This window comes from Corapipo altera, unplaced genomic scaffold (assembly GCF_003945725.1).
Source record: "Corapipo altera isolate COAL_440 unplaced genomic scaffold, ASM394572v1 61553, whole genome shotgun sequence".
NCBI classification, from domain to species: domain Eukaryota; kingdom Metazoa; phylum Chordata; class Aves; order Passeriformes; family Pipridae; genus Corapipo; species Corapipo altera.
Genome location: NW_020884918.1, coordinates 5,073,706 through 5,094,109, shown reverse-complemented (window position 1 = coordinate 5,094,109; position 20,404 = coordinate 5,073,706). Strand labels below are relative to the sequence as shown.

General features: G+C 50.6%; 1 protein-coding gene across 2 annotated transcripts; it reads left to right on the top strand.

Annotated features, from left to right (window-relative positions):
- The first annotated feature begins 507 nt into the window (after positions 1-507).
- On the top strand, positions 508-20,161 carry PSTPIP2 (proline-serine-threonine phosphatase interacting protein 2). Of its 2 annotated transcripts, none has more exons than XM_027656067.1 (15): positions 508-580; positions 7,271-7,371; positions 9,226-9,303; positions 10,184-10,218; positions 11,812-11,918; positions 12,599-12,661; positions 13,807-13,905; positions 14,098-14,143; positions 14,522-14,601; positions 15,942-16,040; positions 16,564-16,660; positions 16,967-17,048; positions 17,730-17,764; positions 18,071-18,128; positions 18,800-20,161. In XM_027656067.1, exons 1-14 carry the CDS (start codon positions 548-550, stop codon positions 18,118-18,120), a joined length of 1,005 nt encoding a protein of 334 aa, XP_027511868.1. In that variant the 5' UTR covers positions 508-547; the 3' UTR covers positions 18,121-18,128; positions 18,800-20,161. The 2 variants fall into 2 exon arrangements, with proteins under 2 accessions (XP_027511868.1, XP_027511867.1); XM_027656066.1 differs by having other exon boundaries at positions 18,625-20,161.
- Positions 20,162-20,404: the final 243 nt, after the last annotated feature.

The window sequence follows — 20,404 nt, the reverse complement described above, 5'->3', positions numbered from 1 at the left end:
GGCCTCAAGCTGTGCCAGAGGACATTGTTTAGGTTGGATATTAGGGAAAATTTCTTGACCAAGAGGGTTGTCTATCCCCGGCAGAGGCTGCGTAAGGCAGGTGGAGTCCCCATCCCTGGAGGGATTTAAAAGCTGTGTGGATGTGCCACCTGGGGACAAGAGTCAGTGGTGGGCTTGTCAGTGCTGGGGGAATGGTTGGACTCGATGGTCTTTGGAGAGCTTTCCCAACCTAAATAATTCTGTGGTTCCATGAAACCATCCCAGAACACTCCGCCAACCCCAAGCCGGGCGGGCAGGGCACTGCGGGTCGCGCGGTGCTCCTGCTGCGCCCCGTGTTTCCTCCGCGAAGCCGCGCGGGTCCCTGGTCCGGCCGTCACGGGTGGGCTTCTCCCACGGAGCGCTGACGCCGAGCTCCCTTCCCCGCCGATATAACCCAGCACGTCCCGCCGCCCGACCCACGGAGGGTGTTCCCGTGCGTGGGTGGGGACTCGCCGGGCAGGGCCGGGCGGCGCCGGGAGCGGCGGAGCGCGGCGGTGGCAGCGGCAGGATGCGGGAGGCGCGGTTCAGGGACCACTTCTGGGTGAGCAGGACCGGGGCACCGGGGTCAGGGCCAGCCGGAGCCGGGGGGCACAGCCGGGTCGCGGGGGTCACAGCTGGAGGTGGGGGGTCACCCCTCTTTGGTTAGAGTGGGCTCCAAAGCGATCGTGGTCGTGGGGTGACTTTGCTGAAAGCTCTGGGCATCCTGGAGTGATAAAACAGTGGCACAGGTTGCCCAGAGAAGCTGTGGCTGTCCCATCCCTGGAAGTGTTCAAGGCCAGGTTGGACAGGGCTTGGAGCAACTTGGGTTAGTGGAAGGTGTCCCTGCCTGTGATAGGGGTTGTTGGAACGAGATAGTCTTTAAGGTCCCTTCCAACCCAAACCATTCTGTGATTCTGTGATCCCCAGCAGGCACTGCCCACCCACACATGTCCTGGGAGTTGTGGCTTTGCAACCTGCTCCGTGCAGCCAAAATAATCCCAGCAAGCAGGCACTGCCATGCTGGAGGAAATCAATGCCAGTCCGAGGGTCTGATAACATTAACTGGCCATCAGTGAACTACTTGGAGACACTATAGCCAAAAATGGTCCTTTGATGTGGAGCTAATCCCAGACTGGATGTGCTGGTGCTCGGTGTGCTGCTGTCAGCTGCTGAGCCGCAGAGGAAAAGCCGCACTTTGGGGAAAACCACAATTTATTCTTCTGAGTGTGAATTGTGCTTTTCTGAAAGGAGAAGTGCAGAAAAGCCACATATCTGCTGTGAAGCGTCAGCTCTGTGGCCGCTCAGTTCCTCTTGTTGTGGTAGACCTTTGTTCCAGGTATCGGCAACCAGGAAGTAAATTACAAAATTGTGTCTTTTGGGGCTGAAAAACCCCATCTGTGAATGGTGCTCGGGGTTTCTCAGATGTTCCCTGGAAGCAGCTCCCATCTTGCAGGATGGGGGAGAGGAGCACAGGCCCCAGGAGGAGCAGACACCACGTTTGGAGCTCCTGTGTTTTGTGCAATAAATGCAGAGCACCAGTGTCATTAGTGTTTTAATTGGCATAGAGCTGTCAAATATGCAAATCCCACACAGGTATCAAACCTGGCACGGAGAATAAAGCCGACTTTGCAACTAGCAGCTGCTTCTCAGCTGTTTGTTGCCAAGAAGTTTTCCAAGGTGTGCTCTCTTTGCTTTGCAAATGTGCGGAGGGAAGGGATGCAAGGGTGGTGGCAGCTTCTGCCAGGCTGAGGGGAATAACTGTGATGCCAGGAGTGCTGAGCAGGGATGGTTTGTGGTGCCTCAGTGGCACATTGGGCTGAAGAAGATCTCCTTGCCACAGGGCTGACTTCGGCCATTTCTGCCTGGTTTGTCCCTCTCCAGCCATGGTGTGGAGCTTTTTGAAGGAGGATCCTGGAGGAGGGGGCTCAGTGGGAGAAAATACCAGGGCCAGAGTAGCACCAAACCCCCAAGTAAGGAGGGGATGGGGCATGCCATGGAGTACTCACTCCTACCTCACCCCTTCTGTTGCAAACATGGCTATTTACTGAATAATCCCCAACTCTTGCTGAGCCCAAAACCATTGGTACTGCCTGAGATTTTGCTTGGTTTCTTCCCTTCTAAGCCTCTGTGCTTCAATCACTCCCCCCACCCCCACCCCCTGGCCAAGGAAACGTGCCTGGGGCAGGAGCTGGGGTTCATGTTGGACAGGAGGGTGGTGAATGTGACTCAGTGGAGAGATCGAGGCCCTGCTGTGGTGGTTCGGCCCATGGAAAACGCAGGTACCACCCCCAGCAATCGCCACACCACGTACTGGTGACTGTGCATCAGCTGTGAGGGCTGGGGAGGGAGGGGGGAGCAAGAGATGGGAAATAAGAAACCACATTTAGATGAAGTGTGGAGGTCTGCGTGTCCAGCTTCCGTTTGCTGCTGGGTGCTGTGAGTCTGCACACACTTCCTCCTGCAATATTCCTCTTATATTACCTCGCTTGAGGCAAAAATGGAAGCAGAAGTCTTTGCTGCAGCAAGTGATTTCTTAGAATTATAGAACGGTTTCATTTGGAAGGGACCTTTAAAGGTCATCTAGTCCAATCCCCTTCCACCTTCCACTGTCCCAGGTTGCTCCAAGCCCCATCCAACCTGACCTTGAACACTTCCAGGGATGGGGCAGCCACAGCTTCTCTGGGCAACCTGTGCCAGGGCCTCCCCACCCTCCTCATGAAGAATTTCAACAATTTCTTCCTTCTATCAAATCTGAATCTCCCCTCTTTTAGTTTAAAACCATCATCCCTTGTCCTAGTGCTACAAAGAGCATGGTGAGGCACAACATTCATCTTGAGTAGGTTCTTGACCTGTCAAACAAGGTGAGATCAAGAGGACCATCTCTGCATGATCCTGGGCAGGTGGCAGATGCTGCCACACACACCCTGTTCCTTAATGGTGGTGCTGGCTCAGCTTCTTATCTGATGGTCCAACAAAATGTCTTTTTTTTTCCCCCCCAAATTAAACTCACCATCACACTCTACCTGCAGAAACCCTAAATACTGCTAAAAAAGCACTTTGCTCTGGTGAGGGGCAATTCTGTAGTGGTTAGGACAGCTCAATGAGAAAGCAAGACTTTGGCAGAGCTGCAGAGGAGGGGTGCCTCAACTGATGGGACAAAGTCTGAAAATAACCAAACCCTCCAAAGCTAGGCCAGTTTTGGTATTGGATCTTCCAGCTTTGGAATGTGACTGGTTGTGAGTGGTGACCACCGAATTTCTTTGTTGGGATAGTGAACTTTTGTTAGTTCTTTATTGTGAGGGTGGTGAGGCCCTGTCACAGGCTGCACAGAGAAGCTGTGGCTGCCCCATCCTTGGAAGTGTTCAAGGCCAGGTTGGACAAGGCTTGGAGCTAGTGGAAGGTGTCCCTGCCCATGGGAAACTAGATGGGTGGTTTTAAAGTCCCTTGAAACCCAAACCATCCTGGGATTCTATGACTCTATGATAAGCTGCAGCCCACCCTTTTCTCTGTCAGGGTAGCAGGGCTGTGCTTCCAGCCTCACCTGGGGACTGACTGAGCTTTAAACCACATCAGTTCTGGTTTCTTTGATGGATGCTGTGTGTGTTCCTGCACTGGAGCCTGGTCCCTGCTGGAGCTGACGACATGATGCCCATGATTTGGGAAGGCACAGGGCCACTTTGCTCTCTGCACTCGAGTTTGCTCATGCTCTTGGGTGTCAGCACAGGATGGTAAACTTCCTTAAATAACGAGTTTTGCTCTCTGCACCCTGCTGCAGCTCCTGCTCTCCCAGGGACTGAAGTCCAGACATGCCTGAAGCTGAACATGCATTGCCCTGAATGTCCCCACTCCCGTGTTGGTCCCTCCCACAACCTGTGCTTCCTGCATGTCTGTGAGAGAGCTGTGCAAAAACAAAAATACCCAAAAGCTCGTGTTTGTTTGCCCTTGCCTGGCCTGTAGTGATTGCCACACGTTGAGCAAGCATGAGGTTTTGTTTTCACTTGTTTTTGCAACCTGCTCTTCTTCTTTCACTATAGGAGGTCTTTTCTCACAGTTTTTTCCACTTTCTTAGTACACGTCTAGCTCTCCACAAGCCTGCTCTTCCACGTATTTCAGTTAACCCAAGAGCAAAGCTTTGGGTCTCATCAGAGCAATTTTGTCCTGTAAAACTGTGTAGCAAAAACAGAAATGACAATAACGCTAAAAACCACCTCAGTTCTGATCTGTGGGCTGACAGCTTGCAGCTTGGAGACTGAAATTTTGGTCATTTTGCTTTTACTGAGACAATGCTCTGCTCTCTGCAGTGTATTTAGTAGATGCTGCTAAAGCAACCCATGGCTGGGGAACTGCAACCCCAGGCTCCTGGATTTATTCCCTGGCTGCTGACTCATGGTGTGATGCTGGCTGGGCTGTTTCACTTCCCCTTTTCCCTTGTTGTCCTTCTCTAAACGGGGACTGGCTTGGTGGAACTAATCAGCAGCGTTATGAAACCCTCAGGTCGTCCTTTCAAAGGAACAAGGTGGGGTTTGTGGGGAGAGATAATTTCACGAAGGCGGGATAGTCCATTGCTGATGGAGTCTCTGGAATGAGCAGGAGAGGTGCATTGGTGTAGGGGAAGGAAACTTCAAAGGGAAAATTATTAATCAAAAAGTAATCCTGCTTTTTGCAGGGTGATGGTCTCAGGTGGGTGAATTTGCAGCGAGTCCTTTTCCTCCTCACGATGAGTTTTTGTCTCTCCTGTTGTGCCCACCTGGTTTTGGGGTGGGTAGGACCTGCAGCCTTGTGCAGCACCTCCTCACCCTGCTCCCTGCAGACACCAGCACAAGCATTTCTTTTTGTCTCAACCTCTGCAGGACCCTGAGCGATTTTGTGGCTATGCGGACTCTGAGCAAGGACAGCACAGCCAGCATGGTTGCACTGTGTTTCTGTCTGCTAAAATAGTCATCCAGCCTCTGGTGTGTTTCTCTAAGCATGTAAGGCTGAGGACATACACTGAGAGCTCAGCATAAATACATATCTTCCTAGAGATGGTCCATGAACAGTGTGTCCATTTGGGAAGGTTGGGACAGAGTGATGGAGGGCACAAAGTCTCTGCAGAGGGATCTGGGCAGGCTGGATCAGTGGGCTGAGGCCAACGGTGTGAGTTTCTACAAGACCAAGTGCCAGGTCCTGCCATTGTGTCTCAATAGATCCCTGCAGCTCCAGGCTGGGGCAGAGGGGCTGGAAAACTGGGAAGGGCCCTGTGGGTGTTGGTGGCAGTGGCTGGACCTAACCCAGCTGTGGTGTGGCAGCAGGGCCAAGGCAGTGCCCTCCCTGTGCTGGCACTGCTGAGGCACCTCCAGTGCTGGGGCAGTTCTGGGCCCTCAGACAAGAGAGACATTGAGGGGCTGGAGTGTGTGCAGGGAAGGGAACGGAGCTGGGGAAGGGTCTGGAGCAGCAGGAGTGGCTGAGGGAGCTGGGGGGGCTCATCCTGGAGAAAAGGAGGCTCAGGGGGGACCTTCTGGCTCTGCAACTCCCTGACAGGAGGGGGGGAGTCAGAGGGGGATTGGGCTCTGCTCCCAGAGAACAAGGGACAGGATGAGAAGAAACGGCCTCAAGCTGTGCCAGAGGACATTGTTTAGGTTGGATATTAGGGCAATTTCTTCACTGTAAGAGTTGTCCATCCCTGGCACAGGCTGCCCAGGGCAGTGGTGGAGTCCACATCCCTGGAGGGATTTAAAAGCCCTGTGGATGTGGCACTTGGGGACAAGGGTTAGTGGTGGCCTTGTTAGTGCTGGGGAAATGGTTGGACTCGATGGTCTTTGAGGGCTTTTGCAACTTACACAATTCTATAATTCTATGTTTCTCCAATGTCAATATTTCGTAGGGTGTGTGTCTGCAGGGGTTTTCCATGTAGAGTGGGGCAGAAGATGGAATTGTCAAGCTCAGCAACTTGTCTTTCAGCTGTGACTCAGCCATTTCATGTTTTCACATCCCCACTAGAGCATTTCAGCCCCTCTTTTGCCTGCAAGTGCAAACAAACCCCAAAACATTACAAGGAGCACTCAAAATCCTGCTCCTCATCAAGCCTGTTGGGAGGATGGTGCAAATCCAGGCAGCAGATCAGGAAGGGGGATGCACATCCTGTGGGCTTGGGAAACATCAGCTGCTGCTTTGTCACCTTGAAATCATCTGTTTGTAGTTTCCATGGGCTGTCCTGTAAATAGCACATGGGCTCAGAGCTCTGCCCAGCAGGAAGGACCAGGACAGCTGTGGGAGGGCAGGAGTAGAGATCCTTGTCCCTCTGCCCCACTTTGTTTTGGCAGGGCTAGGTGCAACCCCCACCCTCCATACCTGTCTTGGGCTTAGTCTGTTATGCTTTTAAATCTTCTGTGCCCGTGGCTCTGTGCTCTCCGTGTTGCACTTCCTCTTCCATTGCAGCAGCCAGCCCTCCCTTTGGGACATCCCATGGGCAGTCACAGAATCCCTGGATGGTTTGGGTTGGAAGGGGCCTTAAAGCTCATCCAGTTCCACCTCCCTGCCATGGGCAGGGGCACCTTTCACTAGAGAAGGTTGATCCAGGTCCCATCCAACCTGGCCTTGGACACTTCCAGGGATGGGGCAGCCACAGCTTCTCTGTGCAGCCTGTGCCAGGGCCTCAGCACCCTCACAGCCAAGAATTCCTTCCCAATATCCCATCTAACCCTGCCCTTTGGCAGTGGGAAGCCTTGTCCCCCTCGTCCTGTCCCTCCAGTCCCTTGTCCAAAGTCCCTCTCCAGCTCTCTTGGAGCCCTTTTAGGCCCTGGAAGGGGGTCTAAGGTCACCCTGGAGCCTTTTTTTCTCCCGGTGAACACCCCCAGTCATGCTGGTCCTTTTGATTCTCTCCGTACCAAACTTGTCCAGAAGGTGCTGTTAAGGCTGGTTTCACAGGATACAACCCTCCCCAGCTCCTTCAGAGTCAGGAGCTCCTCCTGCCTGGAAACAGCTCTTTTGGAAACCTCCCATGGAGGGATTTAAAAGACATGTGGATGTGGCACTTGAGAACATGGATGGGAACATACGTTGTTGCTGGACTGAGCTCTTCTTTTTTCTGAAAATCTTGTCCCATACATCGTTCTCATCCAGGAGTCTCTCCCACCCCTTAAAAAGAAAGATCTTATTTCATAAAGAGGCACTTGCACACTTGCTCTCCCTGAGCCGTTGCCTGAGCAAATGCCTCTGGAGGTGGCAGTGTCCATGGACTGCACTGATGAGGATGTGACTCCTGTGTTTTCAGAGCACGGATCTGACAAGCACCGTTGGCTACGACAGCATCATCCAACACCTGAACGATGGCAGGAAGAACTGCAAGGAGTTTGAAGACTTCCTGAAGGAAAGGTAGGGAGCTGCCTCTGATCACGGGTTGGGTTGAGCCTGGGAAGTGAGGCTGTGGCACTACTCCTACTCCTGGTACTCCCAGTTTGATTTCTGTTGTGTTTAACTGTCCACTATGTTAAAATGCTCTGCCATGAAGCTCACCTTGCTGTTCACCTTGCTGAAGATCAGGTGAGAACTTTGGCGTAGGAGAGGCAGGGCCTTGTCCTGAATTTGTCTTTGTACATTAAGAACAGCTCATAGATTTAATGCTAAAAAGAAGTAGCATTAGGTTTTGCCTTTATTAATCAGAGAATATGACTTAAGCAGAGGTTCTGTGGCTACAAAAACAACTGAGAGGGTCTGGCTTTATGGTTCACCTGGTTAGCAATGGCTAAATATGAAGAGCATTGTAGAACAACCCTGAATTAATGTAATTTTGGTAATGAGAACTGGAAAAAAACAACCTATGACTGGATGACTTGGTGCAGAGCAGCCTGAGGCAAACATAATGGGGGTGAACAGGAGGGGAACCTGCACTTAAAAGTGTCTAATGCACCTACATCTCTTTAGGCTATAATTTCATGTTCCAGGAAAATTTGGGCTTTCCAGCTGAGGAACTGGACCCTGAGAATCGTGTCCCCCTCATTTGTGACAAACGTGAGAGAGTGCCAAAAGCCTCCTCCACACCCTGTGTCCTCTTTGTTCTTGAAGTAGGTGTAGGTTGCCACCAATGTGTCTTTCCAGAAGGAGATTAGAGGCTGGACCTGGACTTGCTACTGGCACCTCTCTCTAAACATGGCTCAGTTCTCCGTGTACAGCAGGGCTGTTAACACAGTTCCAGCCATGGAGAACGTGCCTGTTGGATGCTTTGTCCCAAATGAAGTTCATGTGAATGTTGTTAGACAGAGGGGAAAAAAAAATCAATTTATGATATTTATCTTGTTCCCGTTTCTCTACAAGCTTTGGGAGCTTCTAAAGAGTTAAGCCGGGTGAACCTTCACTGCCAGACTCAAGAGTCGACAACACAGGTGTTTGCATCTGTGTTAGGAGATACAGGCATTTTAGGAAGCTATTTATTTTATCCAGTAGACCTTCTAATGCAGCTTTTAGCAGGACTTGTTTCTTTACACTGACTGCAGACAGTTAGGGTTGCCTAGGTTGAGATACCTACATTTGACCAAGCAAGTCCAGCCCTGGTTGTCTGTGCTGAACTTCAAAGCAGCTGCAGAAAGCTGGTTCTTGTACTGCAACACATAGACTCTCTTTCCCCCCTCTCATCCTTTCAAGAGGGGAGGACAAAAGGATCTCTCAAAGGTGATATTTCTGTTACCTCACAAGATTTGGCCTCTTCTTCAGGTGTTCTCCGTAAGGATCAGAGGCAGGTCCAGAGAGTACTTATTGTCTCATTCAAAAAAGCCCTGAAGGGCTGAAATGCCTGAGCTGAGCTTTGGGGTGCATGCCCAGTGGCCAAGCTGTCTTTGAGGTGCCCGCTCCCTTCCTGTCTCATTTGGTATAAATCAGCCAGGTCAGAGTCAAAAGTACTTAGTGTGGACAGACCGAGGGATCTCAAAAGCCCTGTTCCATAGGAAACTGAGGGGAAAAAACCTACCTAGGTGAGTCACCTGGCTGCATCTTCCAGCCAGGCACAGGCAGCTTAGTCCTCCATCACCTGTGGAGGTGATCCTTGAACCCATCAGCCCAGGGGAGATGGGCAGAGCAGCATATCGGGACCACAGACACAGCAAAGCCAAGTGTTTCCACTGGAAAACCTGGTTGGCACAGGTCAGGAGTTCAGAGCAGGTCTTGACCTCCACTGCTAACAAGTCTTAGTTTCTGAATTAGGAACTTTCTCTCACTCCTCTCTTTTCTCAACAGGGCAATTATAGAAGAAAAATATGGCAAAGAGCTCATCAACTTGTCGAAGAAGAAGCCCTGTGGGCAGACGGAGCTGAAGTAAGTTCACAATGCTGTGTGTGTTCTGCTTTTATGGGTGTCCATGGAACAAAGAAGGAGGAAGAGAAGGAAGGAGACTGTGAGAGACAAAACAGTGTTTTGAAATGTGATTGGGACGCCCAGAAGATGAGCTGAAACCATTCTCATGAATGAACAGTGCCCCAGCTGGGTACTGCTTTGCTTTGAGCCAGACTCCACCAAGTTCCCACCAGCCATAGACTAACCAAAGCATTGTGGATGCTCAGGTGAGGTGTGGACTGGTGGTTCAGCAGAAAGCCGAGGATCATGAGACCCAAGAGTTCACTCTTGACTGGTTTTGTAGCCAGGGGGAAGTACAGGTTGAGTCCAACCATGCAAATCTTCAAAGCCCGGCATGTTGTGACCACCGTGGCTCCATGAGTGGGTCTCCATTTCTCCAGTGACCCTCGGCACCTTCTGCTCCCTTTTTTTTTTCTCTACTTTATACATGCCGAGTCTGACATTCTCTGATCATTGTTTTTACAGTTTTGTGTCACATAAAATGTTTCTGAAATTAACAGGGAGAAAAGTTCTCTAAGTTTCCAACCACAGGCCAATGCACCATGTAGAAGGTGTTCGTGTGCCCAAAATTATGCTTCAGGAAGGTTGCCTGATACACTCATCATGAAACTTAGAATTTTGATAGCATCCAATGTTCAGAAAGATGTAAAGGAGATCTCAAAGCAAGCGAGCTGTGCTATACCTCAGAGAGAAAAAGCCAGAGGTATAAAGAGGGTAAATAAACCTACCTTGAGTTGCTTTGACTGTTTTGGGAGGGACTGTTTTGGGAGAGGTGCTCTGCTGATACTTGTGCCTGGCCATGTTTTTCCACTCTTTTCAATGCTCCTCCTGTGTTTTTCAGCACACTGAAGAGATCCCTGGATGTTTTCAAGCAACGTAAGTAATTCTTCATGCTTGTCAGGACACTTGGTTGTGCCAAAGCCTGAAGGCAACTTCTTAGGAAGAAAATGGCAGGGAAACCTCTAAAGTTGTGGTGATGGGGTCCGGCATAGGCTGTACTCCTGGACTGGCTCATCCCAGTGCATGGGGTTGGGACAAAGTGCTCCAGGGCACCCATGGGAGAGGAGACCCATAGGGTGTCCTTTTGGGGATCTCTTGGACTTTCAGGTCTGGCTGCAGCTCAGAGGTTGTGATTGTGTTGTGTATCAAAGCTGTGCATGGGAAGCTCACTTGGGGTTTATTGGATAGGCTTGTCCTCTTCACACACACACACACAGTAATTCACACTTTGAATCTTGGGGGCAGTTCTGGGCCCCTCAGACAAGAGAGACATTGAGGGGCTGGAGCGTGTGCAGGGAAGGGAACAGAACTGGGGAAGGGTCTGGAGCAGCAGAAGCAGCTGAGGGAGCTGGGGGGGCTCATCCTGGAGAAAAGGAGGCTCAGGGGGGACCTTCTGGCTCTGCAACTCCCTGACAGGAGGGGGGAACCAGGTGGGGTGTTGGGCTCTGCTCCCAGGGAGCAAGGGACATGATGAGAGGAAATGGCCTCAAGCTGTGCCAGGGGAAGTTTAGGTTGGATATTAGGGAAATTTCTTCACTGTAAGGATTGTCTATCCCAGGCACAGGCTGTCCAGGGCAGTGGTGGAGTCCCCATCCCTGGAAGGGTTTAAAAGCCATGTAATCGTGGCACTTGTTGACACTGGTTAGTGGTGGGCTTGGGAGGGCTGAGGGAATGCTTGGACTTGATGATCTTAAGTGGGCTTTTTCAGCCTAAATGGTTCAGTGGTTCTAATTGGAACATGTAAAAGATGATGCTTTGGCCACCATACACAGTCCCTTCATCTCCCTGTGTCACAGCCTGCCGGGGTACTGGGCAGACAGCACCTTAAAGGCAGACAGCACCTTAAAGGTGAGCACTCTGCTACCCTGTGCCTGCCAGCTTTGTCAGCTGCCCTTGTGGACATCCCTGACATGGCTCTGCCCTCACCACTGCTGACTATTCCAAGCTGTGGGTTTGGAACAGCTTTGGAATGTTGAATCACGAGCTGCCATTTGGCTCCGCTGCCTCGGTGACCCGGCTGGGGTGGCATTTCGTGGTGTGGCTGCTCACCTTCAGCAAGAGGAGCCTGAGATTTTTTTAGCCTTAGTTTTTCTGTGCCCCAAGTTGCTGCCTGCTGGCCTGGGGTAGTGCATCCTTCACTCAGCTGTGCCAGGGTGCGATGTGTTGAAACGCGCCCAAATTCACCCCCATGAGGGGGAGATGTGACTGTGCTTGTTTGAGTAACTTCTCTCAGCTGGAGTTTCCTCAGACTTGGGGGCAGGTCCCAGAAGGATTGGTCCTTACGTAGGTGAGCGCTGCTCCGAGGCTGCTTCAAACAACCTGCTGCTTTTTCATGTTTCTGAAAGGGGATGTGTGACGTGGGGCCAGTTTGATGTCAGTTGAATTGAGAAACACGGTCTCTTTAGGAATATGTATCTATATATATCTATATCTATCTATCTATCTATTTAAGTTATTTTTTCTTTGCAGAGATAGACAATGTGGGACAAGGTCACATCCAGCTGGCGCAAACCCTTCGGGAGGAAGCAAAGAAGATGGAGGACTTCAGGGAAAAGCAAAAACTGCATCGGAAAAAGGTCGGGTGCTGTGGGAAGACGTGCCTTCCCACAGGATGTTGATCCTGCCCCGGCAGTGGGCTAATCCCAGAGCTGTGTCCTGCTGTTCCCCAGCCCCCTCTGTGCCCCCCGTGCCTGCTGCTGCTGGGAAGTCCTGAGTTTCTTCCTACATGTTGCAACCATGTTGGTGAACTGTGCAGCAACCTCCAACTTCCTTCTTCTCATCGCCACATCCTCTCCTTTGGGTGGTTTTTGGGGCCAGCCACAGCAGGGGCTCAGTCCCGGGGATACCAGCCTCACCTTGGAATGGTTTGAAGCATTCATATACAGCACTGTATGATCTCCATAGGGTCTGATAAAATGGCCAAGTCTTTTAACTTTTTTCTTGAGATTCCTTTTTCTGGAAAATGAAGGAAACCAGGGGCTGGTTTGGACTAGCAGAGGGGAGTGGGCTTCCCAGCTTTGTCAGAGCCTGTGGAGATGACAGAGTACTATACATTGCTATATATTTAGTTTGTAGAGCTCCTTTGCATACACAAGTCAAGGCTTAGACAGAAGCATAAAAGATGAGTTTTGTGAAGATGCTTTGGGTGGATGAAGGTTCTTAAGCCCATCTCAGTCTGTTCTGTGACTCTTTCCCAAGCTGTGGTAGAGCTTTGATGGTCAGTGATGTGCTGATTCTGGGCCTGTTTTCTTCACAGATAGAGCTGATCATGGAGGCGATTCACAAAAACAGGAATGTGCAGTACAAGAAGACCATGGAGGTAAAGCAAACCTGCTGCTGTTTCTTGCCTTGTGGGTTAACACTGCTCAGTCACAAGCACAGAGCTGGGGCAGGCTTAAATGAGAGGGTTTTCCTCCTCTGCTGTGACACTGGATGCTGAGTCTGTGTGAGTGGTGTGCAGGGTGTGTTCAGGGCACACCAAGGACACAGAATCACAGAAACACAGAATATGCTGAGTTGAACGGGACCCACGAGGATCATCGAGTCCAGCCCTTAGCCCTGCACAGGACCATCCCCAAGAGTCACACCATGAGCCTCAGAGTATCATCCAAACACTGCTTGAGCTCTGTCAGCCTTGGTGCTGTGACTACTGCCCTGAGGAGCCTGTTCAGTGCCCAGCCACCCTCTGGGGCAAGAACCGGTTTCTAATATCCAACCTAAACCTTCCCTGACACAACTCCAGACCATTCCCTGGGGTCCTGTCACTGGTTGCTACAGAGAAGGCACGGCCAGTGGTAGCCTTTCAGGGCTGGATAAATGTGATTTAGAATGACAGAGTTGTTCAGGTTATAAAAACCCTTTAAGATCCTTGAGTCCAACCATTAACCAGCACTGCCAAGCCCACCACTAACCTATGTCCCAAAGTGCCATGTCCACACCCTTTTTGAGCACTTTAATGGATGATGACTGCACCACTGCCCAGGACAGCCTGTGCCAGGGCTTGACAACACTTTCTGTGAAGAAATTTTTCTGAATATTAAATCTAAACCTTGTCTGATAAAACTTGAGGTTGTTGCCTCTTGTCCTGTCCCTTGTTCCCTGGGAGCAGAGCCTGACCCCCACCCGGCTCCCCCCTCCTGTCAGGGAGTTGCAGAGCCAGAATGTTCCCCCTGAGGCTCCTTTTCTCCGGGCTGAGCCCCCCCGGCTCCCTCAGCTGCTTATCACCAGACTTGTGCTCCAGACCCTTCCCCACGCTCTCCTCTGGACACTCTCATGGACTTGGTTGCCATGAGCTTTCCATCTGTAAATGCCGCTTGTCTTGTGAGGCTTCCCCTAAGCCACAGGGCACCTGGGACCTTGTGTGCCACCCCCTGCTTCTCTGGCAGCCTGTGCCCACCTCTGCCCTCGTAGGCTGTTCTCTCCCCCAGAGCTCCCACCCGAGCTGTGTGCTGGTGTCTCTCCCAGGCCAAGCGTCTGTACGAGCAGCGGTGCCGGGACAAGGACGAGGCGGAACAGGCCGTGCACCGCAACGCAAACCTGGTGACGCAGAAGCAGCAGGAGAAGGTACAGAGAGGTGGGGCAGGGGGAGAAAGGGATGCCTCTTCTTGTCAGCTCTCCCGCCCCATGGCTCTTCTCCCAGCTCTGGGTTTTGGGGTGAGACAGGAGGGCTGGTGGTGTTCACCAGTGGGGCTGCAGCGCCCTCGGGGATGCACCCAGGCGCTCCTCCACCTTCCTTCTCTCTCCCATTTTTGGCAGCTGTTCGTGAAGCTGGCTCAGACAAAATCAGCTCTGGAGGACTCTGGTGAGTGGAAATGCCATGTTGGGAGGGCAAGGGACATGTTTCCAGGGGCAGGTGGTTGTGAAGCCATGGCATGGCTCGTGGGCAAGCTCCAGCTCTTGGATCAAGCACAGCTCCTCAGAAACACATGCCCAAGATACCAGCGATGGGCACCTGCCCTGGAGAAGCCTGCATGACACCACCAAGGCCATGTCCTTCCACTTTATCCTTGATGTCCTAGCCATTTCAGGCTTCACATATTACCTTCTAGTGAAGGGTATTTACATTAATGTTAATCATGGAATCAGTGAATGATTTGGGTTGGAAGGGGCCTTAAAAATCATCTCATTCCAACCCACCCTGCCCGCTGACCCTCAGCTGACACTGTGATTTCTCTTGCAGACAGGAGCTACCAGCAGAATGTGACCATGCTGGAGAAGGTCCGGGAAGAGTGGCAGATGGAGCACATCAAAGCTTGCGAGGTAAATGCCCCCAAACACCTTTGCATGGCAGTGTGGTCCTCTGGGTGTCCACCCCTGTCTGCAGGGCCCAGGGACGGCACAGATTTCCCTTCTGTGTATTCCCCTGGCAATGAAGCAGCAGGATGTGTTGCAGCTAACCCTGTGTGTGCCTAAAGCTTGGCTTCTTGATTCAAGGCCCCACTACTTCAAGGTTTCCACTATTTTTTAATTATTTTTATTTTTCCACCACCTTTTAAAATTGACAGAGTCAAGGTCATGACATTTTGCCCATTACCTACTTGCATGTTTGGCATGGCTGTCACTTTGAGCCATCCAGAGCTGCCACTCTGGATGACTCACCATCCAGAGCCATGGTTGCCTCTGGATACTCAGTGACTTGAGGCCAGTATGTCCTAGAGCCTCAGCAACACCTGGAAGACTCTGCCTGAAACTCTAAAAGACTTTCCATGGACAGGGACTGCAGAGACTGAGGTTCTATCCCAGGTTTGCAAACAGCCTTCCCATTCCCAGCTGTGCTGATTCCTTCCCAAGTTATTTCTGATCAGGGTGCGATTTTACTTTTCTGTTTTGAACTGGAATTTGCTGTCTCTGTTCTGTGGTGTGCGTGACTGCCTCAATGACGGTGTGCTTTTGGTGTCTGGGGTCTCTGGAAGCCTCTATGATGGGGACATTTCAAAAGGTATACCTGTATTCAGATTTCTGGTATGCCTGATTTCAAAAGGCTTGGGTTGAAACCTGCTTGGAAAAGGGCTGGGCAGGAAAGAGGGAGAAGGCCAACCAGTCAATGCACCTCTGATTTCATGCATCCCCACTGTTTATTTATTTCTCCATACCCGGAGCCTGGAAGTGTTAAAAAGACATGTAGGTGTGGTACTTGGGGCCATGGGTTAATGATCTCCTTGGCAGTGCTGGAGGATTGGTTGGACTTGATGATTTTAGGGGGCTTTTCCAACCTAAATGATTCTGTGATTCTAGGACACCTGTGGAAGGGAAGTGAGATGGGACCACAGGAGCGTGGGGTGCCTAGGGAACATGTACTGCCTTTAGGAATCTGGCTTGTTCTCCCCAGAGGTGCTGGGGGACCCCCTTCACATCGGTCCTGCAGACCTTCTGAGCTTAACAAACACTTAACACTCATCTGGGTGCACAAAGGGATAATTTCTCTTCTGGGCAATCTGGAGGATGCGCTGTTTCCTTGTTTCCTGCAGAGGACCAACACCATCTGCTCCTTGCAGTTGTCATTTCATGGCACCTGGCAACGAGAAGCAGTAAGGGTTAAGGAGATTTGCTCTCATTTCAAAGATGATGTGGCCGTTTTTGTCTTTTTTGTGTTGTTTCAGTTCTTTGAGACTCAGGAGTGTGATCGGATCAGCTATGTCCGTAACGCCCTCTGGCTCCACGTCAACCAGCTCTCCCTGGGCTGCGTCCAGAATGATGAGGTACCTCAACTGAAAGTCCTCGTTCTTCTGTGTGGAAAGCAGAGCTCAGTTTGTTTTCCTGTGCTCTGAGCTGTGTTATGTGTGAGTTGGACTGTGGCCCTTCGTTGGCCACCAGACATCAGCATGAGTGGGCAGGCAGAAGGTTTGGCCAAAACTCTGGCAGATGAGCTTTCCTCTAGGATTCACATATTTTTTGAGTGTGCTGAAACACTGGAACAGGTTTCCCAAAGAAGCTGTGGCTTGCCCCATCCCTGGAAGTGTTTGAGGCCAGGTTGGATGGGGCTTGGAGCAACCTGGTCTAGGGGTTCATGCCCCCCATGGCAGGGGGTGGAACAAGATGGGGGATGGGCTTTAAGGTCCCTTTGAGCCCAAACCACTCTAAGATTCTGTGACTGCCCTGTCACTGCAGCTTGTGCACTGGGTGAATTTTGGGATTTCTCCCCATGTCTAATAGACAGTTGGGAAAAACCCTCTTGTTTTTTGACCTGATGTAATAGAAATGCATTTTATTTCCCTTTTGCAGAAATATGAGGAAATCCGCAAGAGTTTAGAAATGTGCAGCATTGAGAAGGATGTTGATTTTTTTGTAAATTTGCGCAAGACTGGAAGTTTGGCTCCAGGTAAGATCTCAGTACAATCTCACAAAGTAGTGCTGACTGCCCTGTACTCCTCATGGAGCTGCTGCTCAGGTCAGCATCAGCTGGGGTGCAAAAAACATTGGTTTTGCAACATTCCTCCTTTAGTTCACTGCCATGCAGCACTAGTCTCTGCCAGTTTCAACAGTCCCTGAAGATAGCACTCCCCGTTTTAGTTTCCTGGTCAGGCATTTTCACAGAGAGGGGAAAGACATAGGAGCTGACCGCTGGTATGAGAAGTATTTAATGTCTATAAAAGGCCTGTACTTTACTACTGTTAACTTTTCCTAGCTCCTGTTGTTTATGAAAACTACTACAATACACAGAGAAATGTGACTCCTGCAAGAAGTCCAGTGCCTGTACCTATATCAAGGTAAGGGACATAACATGTACAATTGCAATTGCTATTGCAAGTGATGCTCTCCCCCTCCCTCCAAGAAAAAGGCATATTTTATTCCTTTTAGTCTATTGGAAGCTTGACTTGGGAGTATTAGAGGAAAATATTTCCTTGCATGGTTCTTGTTGTGATCTGTCCATCTGAGGAGTGCTAAAGGCATGTGTGGGGAGAGGGAGGAACTGCAGAGCTGAATTCACTCCCTTGGGACAGAAGCTAGGCTGGGAGGACAGGCTGAAGGGTGTTTCTGCCACGGGCCAAGGCAACAATGAGGGCCAAAGACTCGTGCTAAGGATGAGTGTGCCACTTTGGCTGCCACACTGGGAGAGGAGCCCTGTCCAATTATGGCTTCCTGATGTCTCACTCTGGGCAAAGGCATGTACAAAGGCATACCCTGAGGCTCACCTATGATTGTGATTTTTTTTCCCCCAGCTTAGTGATTTTTGGCTGCTTTTTCCTCTCCTGCACCATATCAGCTTCAATTCCTGTGTTTGCCAAGCAGGCTGTGGGTGGTGAGCCCACCATGTCTCTATAAAGCCCAGGTTGCCAAACCTCTTGCCTTCCCACCAGCTCTGGGAGGTCAGCTGGGAAGTGCAGAACCAGGGCAAAGGGAGTCCTGTATCCATGCAGATCCTCACCTCTGTGTTTCCTTTTGTGCAGGAGGGGACCTCTGCCCACCCCGACCAGTGCACCAGGTGAGTTATTGCTTTATGGGCTTTCTGGCCCCACAGAGGAACTATCACTCCAGGCCCTTGTCCCAGGTCCCTCTCCAGCTCTCCTAAAGCCCCTTTAGGCCCTGCAAGGGGTTCTCAGGTCTCCCTGGAGCCTTCTCTTCTCCAGGCTGAACATCCCCAGCTCTCCCAGCCTGTCTCCATAGGACACCTCTTTGAGACTCATTCACCCTTGCACCCCATCCCTTTAACATGGATGGCCAGTGTGTGAAGCCTTGTAATGAGCACTTCTCATGAGGAAACCTATTTTTTTTGTGCTCTCTGTTTCAGGGGAGCCTGATTACGCCACAGTTGATGGCTACAGCTTGGTACATTTCTAGCAGTCACAGTAAGTACTCACTTTTGATGAAGAAAGGGGGCTTATGGGAAAGAGGGAGAGGGATTTTTAACCTGGGCAGATAGTAACACAACAAAGGGGAATTTTAAACTAAATGAGGTTAGATTTAGGTTAGCTATAAGGAAGAACTTCTTCCCTGTGAGGATGGTGAGACCCTGGTACAAATTGCCCAGAGAAGCTGTGGCTGCCCCATCCCTTGGAAGTGTTCAAGGCCGGGTTGGATGGGGCTTGGAGCAACCTGGTCTAGTGGAAGGTGTCCCTGCCTATGCCAGGGGGGTGGAACGAGATGAGCTTTAAGGTCCCTTCCAACCAAAACCATGTTGCGAATCTGGACCTACCTGGAAGAGGGACAGTGGAGAAAGAAAGGCCACTGGTTAAAGGGTGATATTTGAGGGGGATCACTTCCAACTGGAAGTAATGCTCCTGCCCTGCCATCACTTCTCTGAGCTGGAGCTGTGGTTTAGACACTGTTGATCCTGTCCTGTAGGTTTTCCAGGCAGAAGACACTGTTGGTCTGACCAGCGTGGCACAGGTGGTGTTTCCCATTATTCCCAGACACTGAAGTGTCTGAAGTGCTTCTGCTTTTCAAAAACATATTTGAGGACTGATAATTATTTGTACATCCAGAAAGTGCCTACTAAAAAATCTGTGCCTTTGATCAGCAAACTTCTTGGATGGATATCCTATCTTCAAACTCAGAGGAAGAAAAGGACCAGACACAGGGGCGATTTGTGTCGGAAGAAGTGTTTGATTTGAAGTTCTTCTAAAGTGCAGCCACTGGGAGCGGCTGGAGCCTCCCACTCTCCAGATAACTAGCTCATATGTGCCAAAGGGAGTGCTGCATGATGCTTTGGGCACGCTGGCTTGTGTTCAGGGCACCTGCATCCCGCTCAGATGTCAGGTTACTCTTTCGCCTGTCTCTAAAGTTTCTCATTACTGGGGATGAAACTTGTAATTTAGGTTTAATTTTATTCTCATCTTTCGGGGATCTCACTTAGGGGAGCACCAACAGTTACACCGTGTGTCTGGCTTAGCTGTAGGTGTGCTCCAGGCTTAAGTGCCAACACTGGAATTTGATTTGTGTCTTGCCTGGTGCAGCAGTTCACAGCACGGCTGCCCAGTGAGGGGCTGTGCCACCAGAAACCTGCTGGGAGGTTCCACATCCCATGGTGTTGTTGAGGATCAGGAGGACATTGTTCAGATCTCCCAAATGCCTCTCCAATGAGGGGTTTGTGAGTTTCTAGGTTCATGGTACAGCTTGTCCCTGGAAGGCTCTGGGGACCAGGTTGGACGGGGCTTGGAGCAACCAGGTCTAGAGGAAAGTGTCTCTGCCCACAGCAAGGGGTTGGAACTAGATAGTCTTTAAGGTCCTTCCCAACCCAAACCATTCTACAGTTCTGTGATTCTATGATTTAATTAGCTTTTGACAATCTCTAAACTTTGGACTTGTTCTGACCATGCACCACTGGAAACAAACTTAGCTACTGCTGGAGCCATGAAACTTGTTTTCTGACCAGATCTCCTCAAACTTCCTGCCCTTTCTATTACCATATATATATATATATATGTATCTTATGATTATGACTTTGATTCAGAAGCTCACATGCTTCGGGGCTGCTGATCTCTCTGATGTCCCTGTGTGCAGTGCTGCTTGACCACTCCTCAGTGCCTTACGACACTGGACACAGGGACACAGGACATGGGGATAAACACACAATTTACCAGTCTAAACCCGGTGCCAGGTGACTGACCTGGAGCAGCAGGATTTGCTATTTGTATGACGTTTTTCCAGCTGAATCTGCACGGCTTCAGCGCGTGTCCCAGCCTGTCAGTCCTTGGGGCTTTTTACTGTGTTTTCTTGTGTGGGGAAGATGACAGTGAGCTCTGACATCTGCCCTCCTGCAAAGTGCACGTGCCAAGGAATCAGCTATCCTGTTTTATTTCTGAAAGACCAAGGACACAAGTATTATTCCGAAGGAGCCTGCTGTAGTCTTAGTTGTTTAAATACATATTTTAAAAAATAAATGTTGAGTCTCACGTGTTGGGTATGTGGGGTTTTTTTTAAAGATTGTCTTGTTCACTTTCTGTTGGGGCTGGGGTGGGACACCTTCAGAGCATATCCTCGCTCAGCCTTTTTTTCAGTCCTTGCTCAATACCAACACAGATGTGGCAGAAAACACCCCAAAAAAGACTGGCACAAGTACTTGCTATTAGGCATGCACAGCTGACCACGTAGGGCTGTTTGCCCTGGAAGCGTGTCTGCTCTG